Here is a 16,181-nt window from a genome sequence, read left to right as displayed (position 1 = left end):
GAAGCATTCCAACAAGGTGATGCCACATCATTGAAATGATGATTGATGGAGACTAGCCGCCTTCTGTACTTGAGTTTGAGATTTGGGCGCTTCATGCTTTTGAGACGAAGAGGAATTTTCTAGAATTGTGAACTTGCACGAAACGAATAGCATGCTAGAGAGGGAATTTTTTATGTCAAAATAATATTTGGCAAGTAACTTGGACTTAACAGATTTGGCCAATGAAAATTATCAAAGTTAAAAATATTATAATTTTGTTAAGTCCACTACAGTGATTTTTTATGAAATCTAATTAAACTTTGGTCAAAATATAAATTTGTTGAGTCTACTACTAGAGCTCTAAGCAGAACTTGTTGTTCATCACTATTCTTTTGCCATTGAGGCTTTGTTTGGATGTCAATATCACTTCAATCCGTCTTAAATCAATTATTGATGTGATATACTATTTTTTTAACTGTTTATAAAAAGTTAAATTCATATTAATTATTTCATACATTCAAACACATATCTCAATTTATTTACATTAAAATAATCTCAATGAGACTCACAAAATATTATTATTTATAGATCAACCCAAATCATTTAAGATCACATCAGCATCCAAACATAGTCCAAGTCTTCAAATAATTCATCAGAAAAAAGAAGAGTCCTCAAATATTATTTCGTTGTGGACCTTGTGGCCGTTAAACATGTTTGGATTTAACAATAATTAATAGTGCCAAAAGAAATTGTTATGGGCATATCTTTCCTACATATTTCTTTGGAGGTTCCCCAGCCAAATCGGGCGAGCCCTCTAACATGCATTCAAGCCCACCTGCGGATCAAACATCAAGCACCAAAGGTTTTATGCAGAGAATGTGAAGCTTAAAAGAGAAGATCAATGTTGCTTCAACTTGTTCATAAGATATGGAATCATCATGACCTTTGAAGACAAACCAAATTATGCAATTTCCATTCGAGCTGTATAATTCACTTGTAAATTATGAGTATATTCTGTCGGCTAACAAAACTTATATTACATTATCAAGTTCCAACCTTCAGCGTTGATAACGTTAGTTTCTCGTACGTACATGTTCTTCCTTCATACTTTGGGAACTTCACAGCAAATCCTCAGCATCTTCAAGAGACCGCTTGCGTGCCTTGAGGTTGAGCTCAAGGCTCTGAGGTAGAGGTGGTGTCCTCCCACGCCGGAAGAGAACTGCAAGAGCCCTCATTTTCCGACATAGATCAAATACCTGTAGATAATTCAGAAAGTCTTATTATAAAGAACCATATACAGTACCAAATTGAAGATTGCTCTGTTCTTACTGAGGAGGCTTCTATCTCCGCAACACCTTCACAACCTTGGCCTCCGCCTTGCAGTAAGTCACAATATTTTGCCGCTTCATTTTCATCTTCAAATACCTGCAACAACAATGAAGTTTTTGACCATGCAAAAGATACTTGGCCTGAATTGAACCATTCACACTGGAAAGTGGCTGGAGTGACTTGCTTCCGGGTGGGGAAGCAAGTGGGTAATTAGTGCCACAGACGGTGATGGTAGACTTGAGCATTATATTTGCAGTTATCTACAAATAATATATAGGGTCTTGCTCATGTATTCGCATTAGCGAATACTGATCCAATGAAATATATATTTGAAAACCAAAGCTTAATTATCACTTACTAGCACTCCCTCCCTAATATCCTCCACAAGCATCTGAAACTTTGTCCCGGTTCTTGACTGTTTGGGCTGATTTTCAATTCCAGACGTCCACTTTCCTCCCTTGGAAAACAATAACCCAAGCTCCCTTTCGACTTCACTGTTACAGAAAGAACAAAAAAATTGATCCGGTGCAACAGTAATAACCATCCAAAAGAATAATGGAACTGGAAAGGAGACCTGCGATTCCTTCGGGTTTTCATAGTGCACAATTGGTTTTCCCTCTGGGCAAGTACATATACAGGCTTTGAAGTTTCTCGCCAAGGGTTGGCCTCCAGTACTGTACAATAATAAATGACCGAAAATGAGAAACATTTTGCATAAAAACAAACATAACATTATATATGAACAGAGCACCAAGAATTGTAGAAATAAAGCCTATCACCATATACAATGCAACGTTTATGAACTATGAATGAACGAGTAAAACTTGGAATACTCAAATTTACAAGATAAAAATGGACACTGCATTCTGAGATAGAGGTACCAGTAACAATGATATATCTCAACCAAGAAAGGGGGATTCCATTGGACACACTGACCCAAGAATCAAGGGATCCCGCCAATATAAATAGCCCAACAAATGAGGTGAAACTCTTAGCAATTCTGCACATACTAGAATATCCTCTCTAAAGATTACGTGAAGTATCAGAGCTACCCCATGTCGGACACACCCGGAAAGTTTTTTCTTTCTTTGTAGGCATTTCATTGATCTCAAGGTTCACGTCTTTGGCATCGGAAATTGTAATAACATCCCCAAAAGCAGGACGGAGAGGTTCTACCTCTGCCTGCCAGCATTTCTTTATCTTCAGGCAAAATGTATGCATTATTTCAAAAGCATATGTCGTTAAATTTACATGTTTCAACTATATAACTGTGGCCTAGCCGCCTAAGGGTATATGCCTCTAATTTTAGAGTCAAAATAACCGTTCCTTCCTTTACTTCTTTGTAAATGTTGAACAAGAATGTTAGAAGATTTGGTCTATATGGTGTTATATGGTACGTGGGATCTGGCAGATTTGGAGAGTGGGATGAGACACAAAATTCTCATCTCATCTCATCTCATTTCATCATTACACATTTTTCAAATCCCTATACAAAATATAATAAATAATTTAACTTTTTCAAATCTCAATTCAACTTTTTTAAATCTCAATTCAATAATAATACCAAAACATAATATTTTAAACTATAAAATAAAACACAAAATTCTCGTCTCACCTCCAAACCTGCATATAGAATTAACATAAAATTTTTATCTATAAAAGGGAAACAATTACTCTTTGATCAGCTGTAAAGAAGCAAATTTTCATCATGCATGATCAAAAGACACCATGTCAAGAAGGGGATCCAAAAGAATTACGGCCTTAATAATGTTTAAATGGTTATATATAAGGCCCGTCGCACGCACAGGGAAAAGCATTGCATTCCAACCAAATAGCACGCATTAGCACAAATCACGACCAGGAGCACCAGCTGGAGCTAAACACTACAATCAAACGCAACAAATAAGAAGCAAGCAATACCATCGTAGCTGCTGCTATCGAAGGTCTGGTGTAGGTGTCTACGCATGTCGTACGCACGCGACGACATCCGCTTCACGAACTCATCCGAAGTTCCAGGAATGGTACCATCCAGGTGAAGCGCCCTCTCCACGTCCTCTCTTCCGTCGTCGTCGTCTTCATCTGCGGCTCCACTTCTCAGACTACAAGAAACTTCAAGAATTCTCCTTCTGTGAAGTTCTGGAGAGTACGAGAAGCCGAAGAAAGAAGAAGAAACACGACGAAGACGACGGTTGTGGGAAGCGGATAAAGAAGCAACGGAGATTCGCCGGCGGCGGCGGAGGCGGAAGATGTCACTGGTGGGAGGGTGAACAATGGAAGGCGAGACGGAGGAGAGAGAATCCATGGATGATGGTTCGATTTTCTGTAGGTGGGTAGGTTACATGTATATAAATGGGAAGAAAGAACAGTTTGGGAAGAATGGATTGCTGGACTTCTCGGTGTGAAAGGCTGCTAATGTGCCTCTTGGGTTTGGTGTGGTGGAATTAGGAAGGAAGGAAGGAGACGAAAGGTTTGGGTCCGTCTAGTGAATCTCAGCGTGATATTTTCCCTCCAGTCTGTGGTGGGTACGGTAGAGTTGGGTCTGTGAAACGGATGGGTCAAATTCTGAGAAAAACTATGTGATTTATTTTATTATCTGTTTATATCATTTTTATTATTTAAATGATAAACTTTGATTGATAATATTTAAATTTTAAATTTTAAAATTTATTTTTTAAATTAAATTATTTTATATAAAATAATTAATAGTAATTAACAAAATAACATCTAATTTTAGCCAAGTATCATTTTCCTTTTATAATTTTTTATATCATTATCTCTTATTGAAAATAAGTAAAATAAATAATTTTATAATTATTTAATACGATTTCAAAAAATAATAAAAAATGATAATTTTTTCTCATTGCTACTGGAAATGTCTTTTTATACACTGGTTCATATGATTGCCCCTAAGGCACCGATGGACCAACGACTTTGTCTATCACCCGAATTTCTTGATTAACGGCGTGTCAAGTATTTGCACTTTAGATCTCATGACTCGACCTGTAGACGGTGACATCGCCACCTTTGGAGACGTCATCTTCTCTTATTCACTTGTGCTGGTGGCGGAGAGGTCAACTCAAAAAAATAGAGCCAATTGGGCCTGATTTGTTTAGTAAAATCATTTTATTTTATCGGATGATTATAATTTTTTTAAATTTTAAAATAAAAATTATATTAAAAAATTATATTTTAATAATATTTTATTTAACTTTCATCTTATCTTATATTAACTCAGTATCAAAATCAGGCCTTAGTGTGTCATTACTAAATTCGAGAACCAAAATTCATAGCTTTGTAGTGCATGTGAACAGTTTTTCAAAAAAATAGAGCCAATTAGGCCTGATTTATTATTGAAACCATTTAATATCATCTAATCATTGTATTTTTCTCAAATTTTTAAAAAATATATATAATAAATAATTAACAAAAATCACATTAAAAATTATAGTCTAATAATATTTTATTCAACTTTCATCTCATCTCATCTCATATCAACTTACTACCCAAACCAGACATTACTGTATTATCACTAAATAAGAGCACTCTCATTGGAATAACCAAAGTCAAACCCAAGTTTTAGCTAATTTGAGATGAATTTAGCTTTGGCTATTTCATTCACATCAAATCCCGATTATTCATTTATTCATTATATAATAATAAAATAATATGAGATAAATTTGACTTTAGTTATTCCATTCACATCAAATCTCCATATTGAATTATTCATTTATTCATTATATAGTAATAAAATAATATTAATTTAATTTTTTTAATTATTAATTTATTTAATTTTATCATATTTTATCATTCTACCTATTATATGTTAATTAGCAATCACATTTTAATTAATTAATAATCATATCCAGAATTTGCATGTTTGGAACTTTCCCAACACATTGCAAAGTTCACAGATGATTCCTACATCAATTTTAAAGCAACTGGACTAGAATAAGAATTAATGATTTTTTATGATGAGAAATACCGAAGAACTTGTCAGTATTGATGATGGCACAATTCACAATAGCACTAAAATAATAGACATGAAAGCTACGCAAAGGCATGAAATCTAAGCTTTATAAAAAAATCATCCCAAAATCTCTACTCAATTAGTGGAACAATTGGCATCTATAAATTGCCACCACACTGAATCGAATGTAGCTAATATGTATAAAATGTTGTAGTCCAGTTCAAGTTGCACTGGCGCCAAGCAATTGCCTAGGGTTTGTATTTCTACAAAAAACATTCACAAAATACATCACATAGTGGCTGCCTAGCCACATATGTTGGAAAACCAACATATGTGGCTAGGCAGCCACTAAAATCAGAATTTTAGAGTCTACCGTCTAACTACATTAATGTACATTTACAACAAATAAAAGAGTAGGAATACCAAACAGTTACTTCCTTCCAAAAGGTGTGGATGTAGATATATTCTTCATTTTCTCGTAAACTTCCTTTTGAAGAGTTTGAAAATAGTCTTGTTACATTGCATTCATGCCTGCAAGATCTAATTTCATGATCTTTATATCAATCTTCTTCTTCTTAAGTGCAATTAATGACATTCGATTAACTTGGCCTTGGTGATCACTTTCTCCTCTCCACCATGCACACGGTTCTATCATCGGTCATGTGACTTAAGGCTTTATTAAACTCAGCATCTTCACCTTCTCTAGACTTTCTCTTTCTCTCCCTCTCTTTCTTACTCTTCTTGCCTAGAGGTCTCTCACCAATGATCTCGACGTTGTCATCAAGAGTGTCATTTGCTAGTGGAGTTGAGTCAACAATGGTTGGATGTTTCCCATGTAGTCTCCTCCTCGTGTGCAACATCGACATATGTTGCTGCCATTTTGGTTGGTGTCTTAATAGACACCAATAATGTTCCATGGTGTACTTCGCCTTCTCATTCTCTTTATACAATATTTTGGCCTTCTCAAGCTTAAATGAGCCAAGTGAGAATGTTAGAGTAAAAATGAGCTCAAACACTAAAAGAACATAAAAGGAGAAACTAAATTATTACATTGTCCTGCTCCGTGGCACCACTAGGATGTATTGACTCTACTTGGGCAACAACAACACAAAATTTATTTGTGCATTTTTGGATACATTGTCATCGATTGGTCAATGACACTACAGAACATTTAGGACTGTTTGGTTTTTTATATTGATTATAATATTCCCCTATTCTCTCCCACATTTGAGTGAATTTTTAGTCAGTCCCGCATATAGCATCAATGCTAATATTTAGCAAAACTGAAACAAAGAGGGTGTCCTCCTCTACAGTGAAAGACACACCTCGAAATGATTTTTTAGAATGTGACATTCTTTCACCTACGCAATGTGAAGTTTGGACCGGAACATTACCATCTATGCTATTGAACAGGATGTTGCCTTCCTCATGTTTACCACTTTGTAAGAGAGTGGTGAAGAAATGATCCTTATCAAATGGTGCGGCCATCCTTCATCGTATTAACATGGTATATATTAGGATATAATAGTTGGGATATAATAGGATACAAACTAACATGGTAAATAACTATATAAGAGGATCTTACCTAGATAAACAAATCTGGATGTATGGTTGAGCAATGGCTTTTCAACAGTTATCAAAGAGGTTCAGCAAGTCGGATGCACATCTTCAGCAATATAATCAAAATACCTGCACATTAATAGATCTCAAATACCCAAATGCTCCTAGCACGTGGGCAGAAACTCAAAACTGACACAATGGACAGATACATGTAAACATAGCTCAAACAGATAAAAACCCACATACATGTAATAAAAAATGATATGTTGGTGGTCTCTCTGGCATGCATCAAGGAATTTAAAAGGATCAATGACTTCTCACAAAACTGAAAGATCCTTTTACTCATAATGTTCACATCAGATGGGGAAAATCACATAATTGACAATGGAGTTTTGAACTTTTGACGGGGACAATCAACAGGCTCCGGTGGGGATGGCGGGGACAATCAAGGATGGGTTGAGGAGCATTTTAAGAGGATGATGGAGGAAAATCCTAGAAACCCTTTGTTTTTGAGAAATTATGCTCAATTTCTGTATCAGGTTAGTTTTGCCATAATTATTTGTTTGCATTTGGGCATATTGCTTTTCTCATCCTGTGCAATCATTAGGCTTATAATGGTTTTTTTTCTTTTAATTTTTCTAATTTTTCAACCATGGATAACTGCATACTTCAGAAGCCTAAACATTTGACAAGGGGATGATTTCACTTAATTCTCAAGTTCTTGGGAATTATGTTTCATCTGGGCGTTAATAGTAATGCTTACAATCTTATTGTGATGACAGTCCAAGAGAGATCTTCAGGGGGCAGAAGAGTATTACTCTCGTGCAATACTAGCAGATCCCAAGGACGGTGAAGTTCTATCACAATATGCTAAGCTAGTATGGGAGCTCAGTCATGACCAAGATAGGGCTTCAAGCTACTTTGAACGAGCAGTTCAAACTTCTCAAGATAGATGTGTATCTAAGAAAACTTCATACATTAGAATGAAAAAAAAAAAAATTATTTTCTAAGTTTGGCTCTGCACTTGCATGCCATGCAACTTAACTTTAGGATTGTTGGTTTTCAGCCATGTTCATGCAGCATATGCAAGTTTTCCCTGTGAAGCAGAGGAATATGTGGATGAAAGTGTTGTGCCAGAAGAGATCCAAGTCATGCCATCACATTTTCATGGAGCTGTCGCATCTGCAAGTGCTTAAAACGGCCTTAATTGACCTTCTGCAAGTTCAACCTTGAGAGAGAGAGAGAGAAGCTGACCAAGCTCAAGATTTTCATAGAAGCTAAATTAAACGGCCTTAATTGATTGAATGTATAAAGGATCGCGGCCTACATAATGTGGTAGTGTGCATTTGGGGCTGTCAATGGAGGGCAAATCATATCCAGAAACATCCAAATCCAACAAGAAACAGTAACAGCTCATGTAAAATAAAAACCCACTACTATGAAAGGAGGATATAGATAAGAGGAAAAGGAATCAAAAGCAGGAGCAGAACGACCAAGGAGTCTGCGAGAGAAAGATGGGGTTTTGGAGTGCGGTGACGGTGTTGCCGACGAGACTTGGGTTGGTGGTGCAGTGGTGATGCGGTGGCATGGCTCCTTGGTCGAACAAATGTCGTTTTCTTAGAGGAAAATAAACAGAATGATATTTGAGATAGGAAACGTCGAGATAAGAAAGAGAATATGTCAAAAGTAATAATAAAAAAATATTTGATTCATTTACGATATATTTTTGTTTTAGATATACAATTGGGTGTAAATTTTAATCGAAAAATCAGACCTGACCAGTTCGAACCGGTGAAATGGTTCAAAACCGATTTCTAAAATGTAAAAATCGGCCGGAATCAATCCGGTTCCGGTTTTATAATTTTTAGGACCGGATAATAATATAAATTATAATTAGATATAATAATATATATTATATAATTGTCACTATGACCATATATTATTATATAGTACTAATATCACTATTAGTATAGTATATAGTATAAGTAATAATTTAGTATCAATGTATTATTATATAATATATAATATATATTCACTATAATAGTATAATATATAGTATTAGTATATATTAATATATTATAAGAGTTATAGCATAATATATATAATAGTATAGTTAACTTAATATGTTAGTATTAATATCACTATTAAATATTAATATAGTATATAGTATTAGTAATAATTTAGTATCAAGGTATTATTATATAATATATAATATATATTTCATAATGTATAACATATAGTATTAATACATTGACATACTCTAAGTTAATAACAAATTAACAATTAATATCATAAATAATTTTTTTTTGTTTTTTTATAGTAGAATTTTTTTTACATGGCAGATTTTTTATAGCAGAATTTTTTTTACATAGCAAATTTTTTTTTTTATAAAGCAGATATTTATAGCAAAATGTTTTTTACATAGCAGATTTTTTTTTATAAAACGGATTTTTGTAAATAGTAACAGATTTGTAATAAAACAGATTTTTTTTTAAGTAGTTTTGTTTTTTTTTTTTTAAACCAGATTTTTTATGATAAATTTGCAAATTATTTAAACCGGAGAACCAGACCGAAAACTGGTAAAATCGGATGTACCGATTTAAGAGGGTAGTTGGTGCGTAATCAGTTTTGAAAAATACAAATCGATGCATACTGGTTCGGTTCTAAATTTTGTCCAAAATCGAACCGGACCGGACCCGTTACACCCCTATATACTATAGCAAAAATAAAATTTCAAATGCTTTGTCTAACTAGGCTGAATTTTATCCCAATAGCTCTCAACATTTTAATTTTTTTTACATTTGGCTAATCCATTGAAACTGCTCCAAATGTTCATAGCCCTGTAGTTCATATGAACAGTACTCATCAATAGTGTATGGTACTGTTCATGTGAGAGGGTCCACGAACGATGAAAGCTTTTTGTTTCTATCTTTTCTCCATTGCTACATCATGTTCACTTCTTTTAGCTATAGCTTCTCTCAAAAAAGCAAAGATGATATATATATATATATATAATTATTTTTACAATTTTTATTTAAGTATATTTTAAATAATGTGTATTTTTATAAAATAACTTATAAAAATAACATAATATTACAAAAATACCGTCAATTTAAAACATGATTAAATAAAAAAACTAGAAAAAGAATTGTAAGTGATTTTAAGGTCAAGTATAATGGCACAACAACCACTCTCTCACTAGAGTCTCTCCTCACTACATAATGAATACCCACTTCTCTATGAAGTCATCCTCTTTTGTATTGAAATTCCAACAAAGATCTTGAGCAACAATCTCAAACACAATGGAAATGGACACCTTGATCACACAAACTGAAGCCCTCTCCTGGAAATACCTCAATCTTGAACCTGCAACAGAAGCAACAAAGAAATCATTAGATTTGGCTTTGGTGGATCATTTGGTAGCTGAAAGACCTCTTAACAAATTTGCAATACACTCAATTATCAAAACTACTTGGAATTTGATACAAAAATTTCTCATTGAAGATTTGGAGGCCAGTCTATTTTTATTCACTTTCCAGTCACCTCAAAACAAACACAGAGTGCTCAATCAAGCACCATGAAATTTCAAAGGTCATATTCTCATCCTAAAACCATGGCCTCCAAGATCATCATTGCAAGAGATCCGATTAAGTCACTCAGCTTTTTATGTGCAAATTCATCTCCTCCCACTAGATTACATGACTGAAAAATACGACAAACATAGGAAAAGCACTGGCCAATCTTTTGAATGTAGAATAAGACGCGCAGTTTGGTATAGCATGCAGGAAATTTATTAGAATCAAGGTGGAAATTGACGTCACAAACCTACTGAAGCAAGGTTTCACACTACCTAAAGCTTTCAACATCAACACATGGGTTTCTTTCAAGTACGAGAGACTATCAGATTTTTGCAATGCATGTGGAAGACTATGGCATTCACAGATTTTCTGCACCTATCTCAAGTCCCTACCCACTCACCTTCCATTTGGACCTTGGTTACGAGTGGAATACACAAACCCAGCACTCTCTCAGACAATTCCTCAAACAGCAGACAATCAGCAGACCCAAGTAATCAGTACCACCCCACACTTCTAGCCAACAAAGAATCAGTTGCAAAGCTCAAAAGGAAGTGAACAATGAATTTTTTAGTGCTCAACACAAATGAAGTCACTAATGGGAATAACACGAGCTGTTCCGAAATGGTCATCAAGAACGTCTCCCCAGTCAGGCAGCCAGAAATCTCCCAATTTTCCCTTGCTCGGACAAATCTCCCGGCGTTCTGATCCAAATTCCTTGTTCCATTACAATTCCTCAGCCATATTCAACTCTGTAGCACCTACCGCACTAACTTAGATCAGTCATGAAATAAATTACTTCACTGTAAGCTCCAACCCATCAGTCATGCCGAATCTAATCCTTAACAAAACTAAAGCTCAATATACTTTACCTTATATGACTGAAACGGCGTAGCAATTGAGATTTATATCCCAAAGCTCAGCAAAGAATACTCTCCTGGCAATCACAATGGCGGCAGTGCAATCTACAGTGCTAGTTTATATAGCTCAACAAGCAAAACATAAGCCCAGCAGAACAAGGCCTAATTCGGTGAGCCCATGTTTTCTAATCTCATTAGGCAAGGTTCTTTTTTCATTAACAAGCAAGCCCAACCTCCCTCAACCCCAAGGCCCAGTAGCTCAAGCCTATCAAGCCCACAAAACCCATCACAAGAAGACTTCTCTGATGTTGGACTCACACATAGCACTCACTCAGCCCCACCCAACACAGACAAACTATCAAGAAGGCCTTGCACCTCTTTATCTTCTGATGAAGTCCAACCCACGAAGAAGAAGCCCCAAAAAAATCAGTTGGAAAAGAGACCATCATAGCAACGGCTACACCTCTATATCAAAATTCAGAAAAATCAACAATGGTACTTACGCTCCTTGAGATGCAGTCAATATCAATGGGAAAGAAAAAAAAATTTAAAGGGCTTGCTCAGACATCTCTATACCAAAAGCCACTACCACCCCTATCTGGAAAATCTAAAAAAGCTGAAGAGGCAAGCTCAAAAATCCCCCCTCCCCCCAAGTAGAATGAAGACAATGGTATGAAATTACAGACGATTGACCCAGCCTAAAGCAATTAAAAATTTAAGGGACAATATTAGGAAATATAATCCAGACACTATTTTTTTTTTTTTTTGTTAGAAACCATAGTGACAGTAGAATGCACCTTATCTATTGTGAATAGCTTAGATTTCCACTAAGGGTTGGCTCCGACTCTGACAAAGTCGAATTACCCACCTCCAACCTCCAACTCCGATTCGAGTCAGAGTTTGACTATGATCGAAGTTCAGAGCTCGGAGTCAGTCCTCGGAGCTCCAATCGGAGTTGAAGTGGGCTTGCCCTACTCAGATTGGGCCTGGGCCCACAACTAATATCCAAGGCCCAATCTGAAATTCAAATTGGCCCACCTTTATTTAAAAATATTTATATAAAAAAAAGACAAAATAATGTAAAAAATTAATTGAAAAATCTAAGATACTATAAACAAAAAAAAAATGAAAAAGATAAAATTTAAATACAATGACTAAATTGTGTACAATACAAAAATATGTGATTTAATATGTGCAAACGATAAATTTAAATTTAAAACTACAAATTTGCAATTAACTCTAAATTTACAGTACCAAAATATAAATAATGTCATATATTTGATTCAAATAGCCACAGTTCCCACATCAATCTTGACAGTCCATCCATTTGAGTCAATGACTCGATAGTCGATAGTGATTTCCTGCATAAAGTTTTACTGATCAGATGCACTATCATTTTTCTTTAGCCATTTAACTATAGACTTCTAAACCATCAGCCAAGTAATACATGACATAAAACAGGACACATTATGAAGTTATGAACTCACATCCACCTATAACTCTAACGAGTTTTGCATGATGGTAATCATGATATCGAGTTTCTCACTAATAAAGAGGCCAGGGGGTTCTCCATTTTACGGTGCGTCCGTCTCAGTCATCCACAATTAGTCTAAAGTTTACTGCTAGATTTACAAAATTATATAAATTATACTCTCTAGCCAGTGGTAACAAACATTTTCTACATCAAAGCTTTCTCCTAGGCATCCATCTTTAAATAATCGGGAATCACCATATACCGTGAAGACATGGAAAATTTGTGGCTTTAAAGTGTGCACAAAATTGTGGAAGCCTGCTTTGTCAATCGTGGTAAAAGGAATCTCGTCAGTGATGATCATATCTGCAAGAAAATCTCTAGACATCTTTTCACTGTATTAAGGGATTGACAGCTTCTTAATTTGCGTACCATCAGTGGCCGTAAAAGTCTCGTAATACTGACGTGCTATTAATACTGACATGCATTGCTTCTTCGAATAACAACCACAAAGTTGCCCATAGTAGTTGCATCGAGCCTGTGGGTTCTTACGATCATCAAGAATTTTGATGAAATGTCTCATGTCCACGACATTTTTTACTAGGTCGTGCTGGTCAATCTGCCTTAACATTCATCAACTCCTCCTCATTAAACATATCAACATATTCTAGATCTATTGGGACTCGACTACTTGCACAGGAAGTAACTGCTCTAGATGGGGGTCTACGGCCAAAAGTACATGTCAGTGACGCCAATGATTCTGCGTCATCCTCTTGTGGAGAATCGCGGTGAGATGGTGTGACATCCATAGTTTGCTTTGCGAAGCCTTGGTATAAAATTATTTGAAACAATTAACAAATAACCGTCATTTAACATGTTATAAAAATTATCTACACATTATCGAGGTCCTTTAATTGACAACACCTTGGTTTCTCACTAAGAGAACCAATGATCGAATCCTTCATCCCCCATGTATTAAAAAAAAAAAATTATCTACATATTGGAAACACATTGAAAATGAAAAATATATATGTCTGATTATGTTTGTGGTATTAAAAATAAATAAAACATAAAAACTAAACGTTCGCTCCTGCCACACTCAAACGAACAATTTGTGTGAAGTTCGCTCAAGCCACACTCGAGCAGTGAGCAAACATTTTCTGCAACCAAAAATCCTTATTTTTCTAAAACTTAAATCCCCCAATTGTTAAATTTAACTACCTAAAAACTGAAATCAATGAAATGCAAACAAAAAACATACACATTTTACAAATTTCAAACCAAAATGTGACAATTAAAAGATTTTTGAACCCTAAAATTCTAAAAAAAAAACTAAGTGAGGGAGTAAGCTTACAAATAATTTTTGGTTTAATGAATTCTAGAAGGTGGCTCGCAACGGCCTTAGGCGATGGCAGACATTATGGGAACAGTGTGGACAAAAGAGCTGTAAGGTGTAAGGTGCAGCAAAAGTGAGGGGAGAAGAAGGGGGTCCAAGCTGCAAAACCCCCTTCTTCATGAAACGACGTCATCATTGTACCCCTTTCTTCATGAAACGACGTCATTTTTTACTTACTTCAATAAAGGGTCCTGCGTTTTGGACCTCCGTCTGAACAAAATGACGTCGTTCCTCTTGAAGTGGAACAACATCATTTTAATTATGTTAAATTTTTTTAAAAAAAGTTCGGAATTCAGAGTCTGTGTTCGAAGCCAACATGGGCTCTAGACTCCGACTCCGACTCCGTTGGAGTGTTGTCGGAGCTCGGATGGAGTCAGAGTGGCACAAGTTTTTGCCCATCCCTAGTTTCCACCATTTTGTAAGTTATCCAATCTTGGAAAAAAATGTGGCTTGCTACTTTTGTGGTGTTTGAGTGTAGAAGTGGAACCTGTACGTATTAATATGAACGCAATTTCAGTTTTAATTTACTTATACTCTCCATATCACCCTTGGTTGATCACATATGTCTATGCACCAGCTCAATAAAAATTTAAAGCAAGCTTCTAAAGCCACTTGGGTTCAACGTATCAAGCATTTTCGGGACCTTGGGTTTGTATAGGATATTTCAATGGTCTCCTCAACCAATCAGAAAATTTTGGTGGACGTCCGGTTCCCTTATCATCAATTGGAGGACTCAAAACTCTAATAAAAAACTACGGACTTATCGACATTGGTTTCACATGTCCTTCTTTCACATGGACAAATAAAAGACACGGCAATGCAATTATAAGAGAAAGGTTAGACGAAGGGATAGCAAACCAACAATGGAGACTATTATTTACAGACGCAGCACAACACCATCAGGCCTCTTCGGCCTCAAACCACCATCCGCTTCTATTGCACACATGCAGCTACTAAGAAAAGAACGTTCTCTTTCAATTTTGAAGAATTTTGGAGCCACTCAATCAAATTATAATTAAAGAAGCATGGATCAAACGATTCAACGGTACTCCAGCCAACATGTTGTGCAAAAAAATTAAGTCCATAAAACAAGCTCTTAAGCTATGGAAGCAAAGAACGTCCTCCTTCAAATTTGAAGAATTTCGGATTCACTAGCTTCTCAATCAAATTATAATTAAAGAAGCATAGATCAAAAAATTCAACGATACTCGGGCCTACATGTTGTGCAAAAAAACCAAGTCCATAAAACAAGCTCTTAAGCTATGGAATATAGTCTACTTTGGAAAAATTCAGGTTAATATCCAAAATGTAGAACGTGAACTACTCGAAATGCAAGTAGTCTCGCAACTCCTTTGAACCAAGGAAGAGAAAAATACCTCCAATTTAATCTCCAGGAATAACTGAAGAATGAAGAAAATCTATGGCGCCAAAAATCATGAATCTCATGGTTGACATCCTCAAGTCTCAACAAATAATTTTTTCATGTATCAACAACAATCTGGAAGAGAAGCAATTCAATAGACTTCTTTAAATTGGGACCAGGTAATTGGACAATGGACCAAACTATTATTGAATCTTCTTTCATTAATTATTTTTTATCTATATATACTTCCACAAAACCACATGTCCTGGAGTTAATAGAAAATATGTTTGAAAGCAAGTCACAGATCAAGACAACAATTTTCTTAGTGCTATGCCCAGTGAAAAAGAAATTTCTGGCGCACTAAAACAAATTCCTAACCAAAAAGCGCCAAGTCCGAATGGAATGACAACCCTATTCTATAGATATTATTGGAGTATCATAAAAAAAAATGTCATAGAAGCGGTACAAAATTTCTTTCAGCAAAGGAAACTCTTGGGACAAATGAATCATAAAAACATAGTTCCCATCCCTAAAATCTCAAATCCAAGCTCTCTACACCATTGTCCCATCTGCCTATCATATATTATCTACAAATTCATCATCAAAATTTTGGTCAATAGCTTCAAATCCACTCTGCCCAACATTATCTCCCCTCTCTAAATGGCTTTTGTTCCTAGCCTT

General features: G+C 35.5%; 1 protein-coding gene across 2 annotated transcripts; it reads right to left on the bottom strand.

Moving 5' to 3' along the window:
* Window positions 1-589: 589 nt before the first annotated feature.
* On the bottom strand, window positions 590-3,818 carry LOC108992908. Of its 2 annotated transcripts, XM_018967628.2 has the most exons (6): window positions 3,229-3,818; window positions 1,883-1,982; window positions 1,667-1,802; window positions 1,309-1,404; window positions 1,071-1,235; window positions 590-814 (listed from the first exon to the last, which is right to left on the bottom strand). In XM_018967628.2, exons 1-5 carry the CDS (start codon window positions 3,608-3,610, stop codon window positions 1,098-1,100), a joined length of 852 nt encoding a protein of 283 aa, XP_018823173.1. In that variant the 5' UTR covers window positions 3,611-3,818; the 3' UTR covers window positions 590-814; window positions 1,071-1,097. The 2 variants fall into 2 exon arrangements, with proteins under 2 accessions (XP_018823173.1, XP_018823172.1); XM_018967627.2 differs by lacking the exon at window positions 590-814 and having other exon boundaries at window positions 843-1,235.
* Between the last annotated feature and the right edge of the window lie 12,363 nt (window positions 3,819-16,181).

This window comes from Juglans regia, chromosome 13, assembly GCF_001411555.2.
Source record: "Juglans regia cultivar Chandler chromosome 13, Walnut 2.0, whole genome shotgun sequence".
Classification (NCBI taxonomy): Eukaryota; Viridiplantae; Streptophyta; class Magnoliopsida; order Fagales; family Juglandaceae; genus Juglans; species Juglans regia.
Note: the sequence above shows the minus strand (reverse complement) of the source record. Positions and strands in the feature narration are given on the sequence as shown.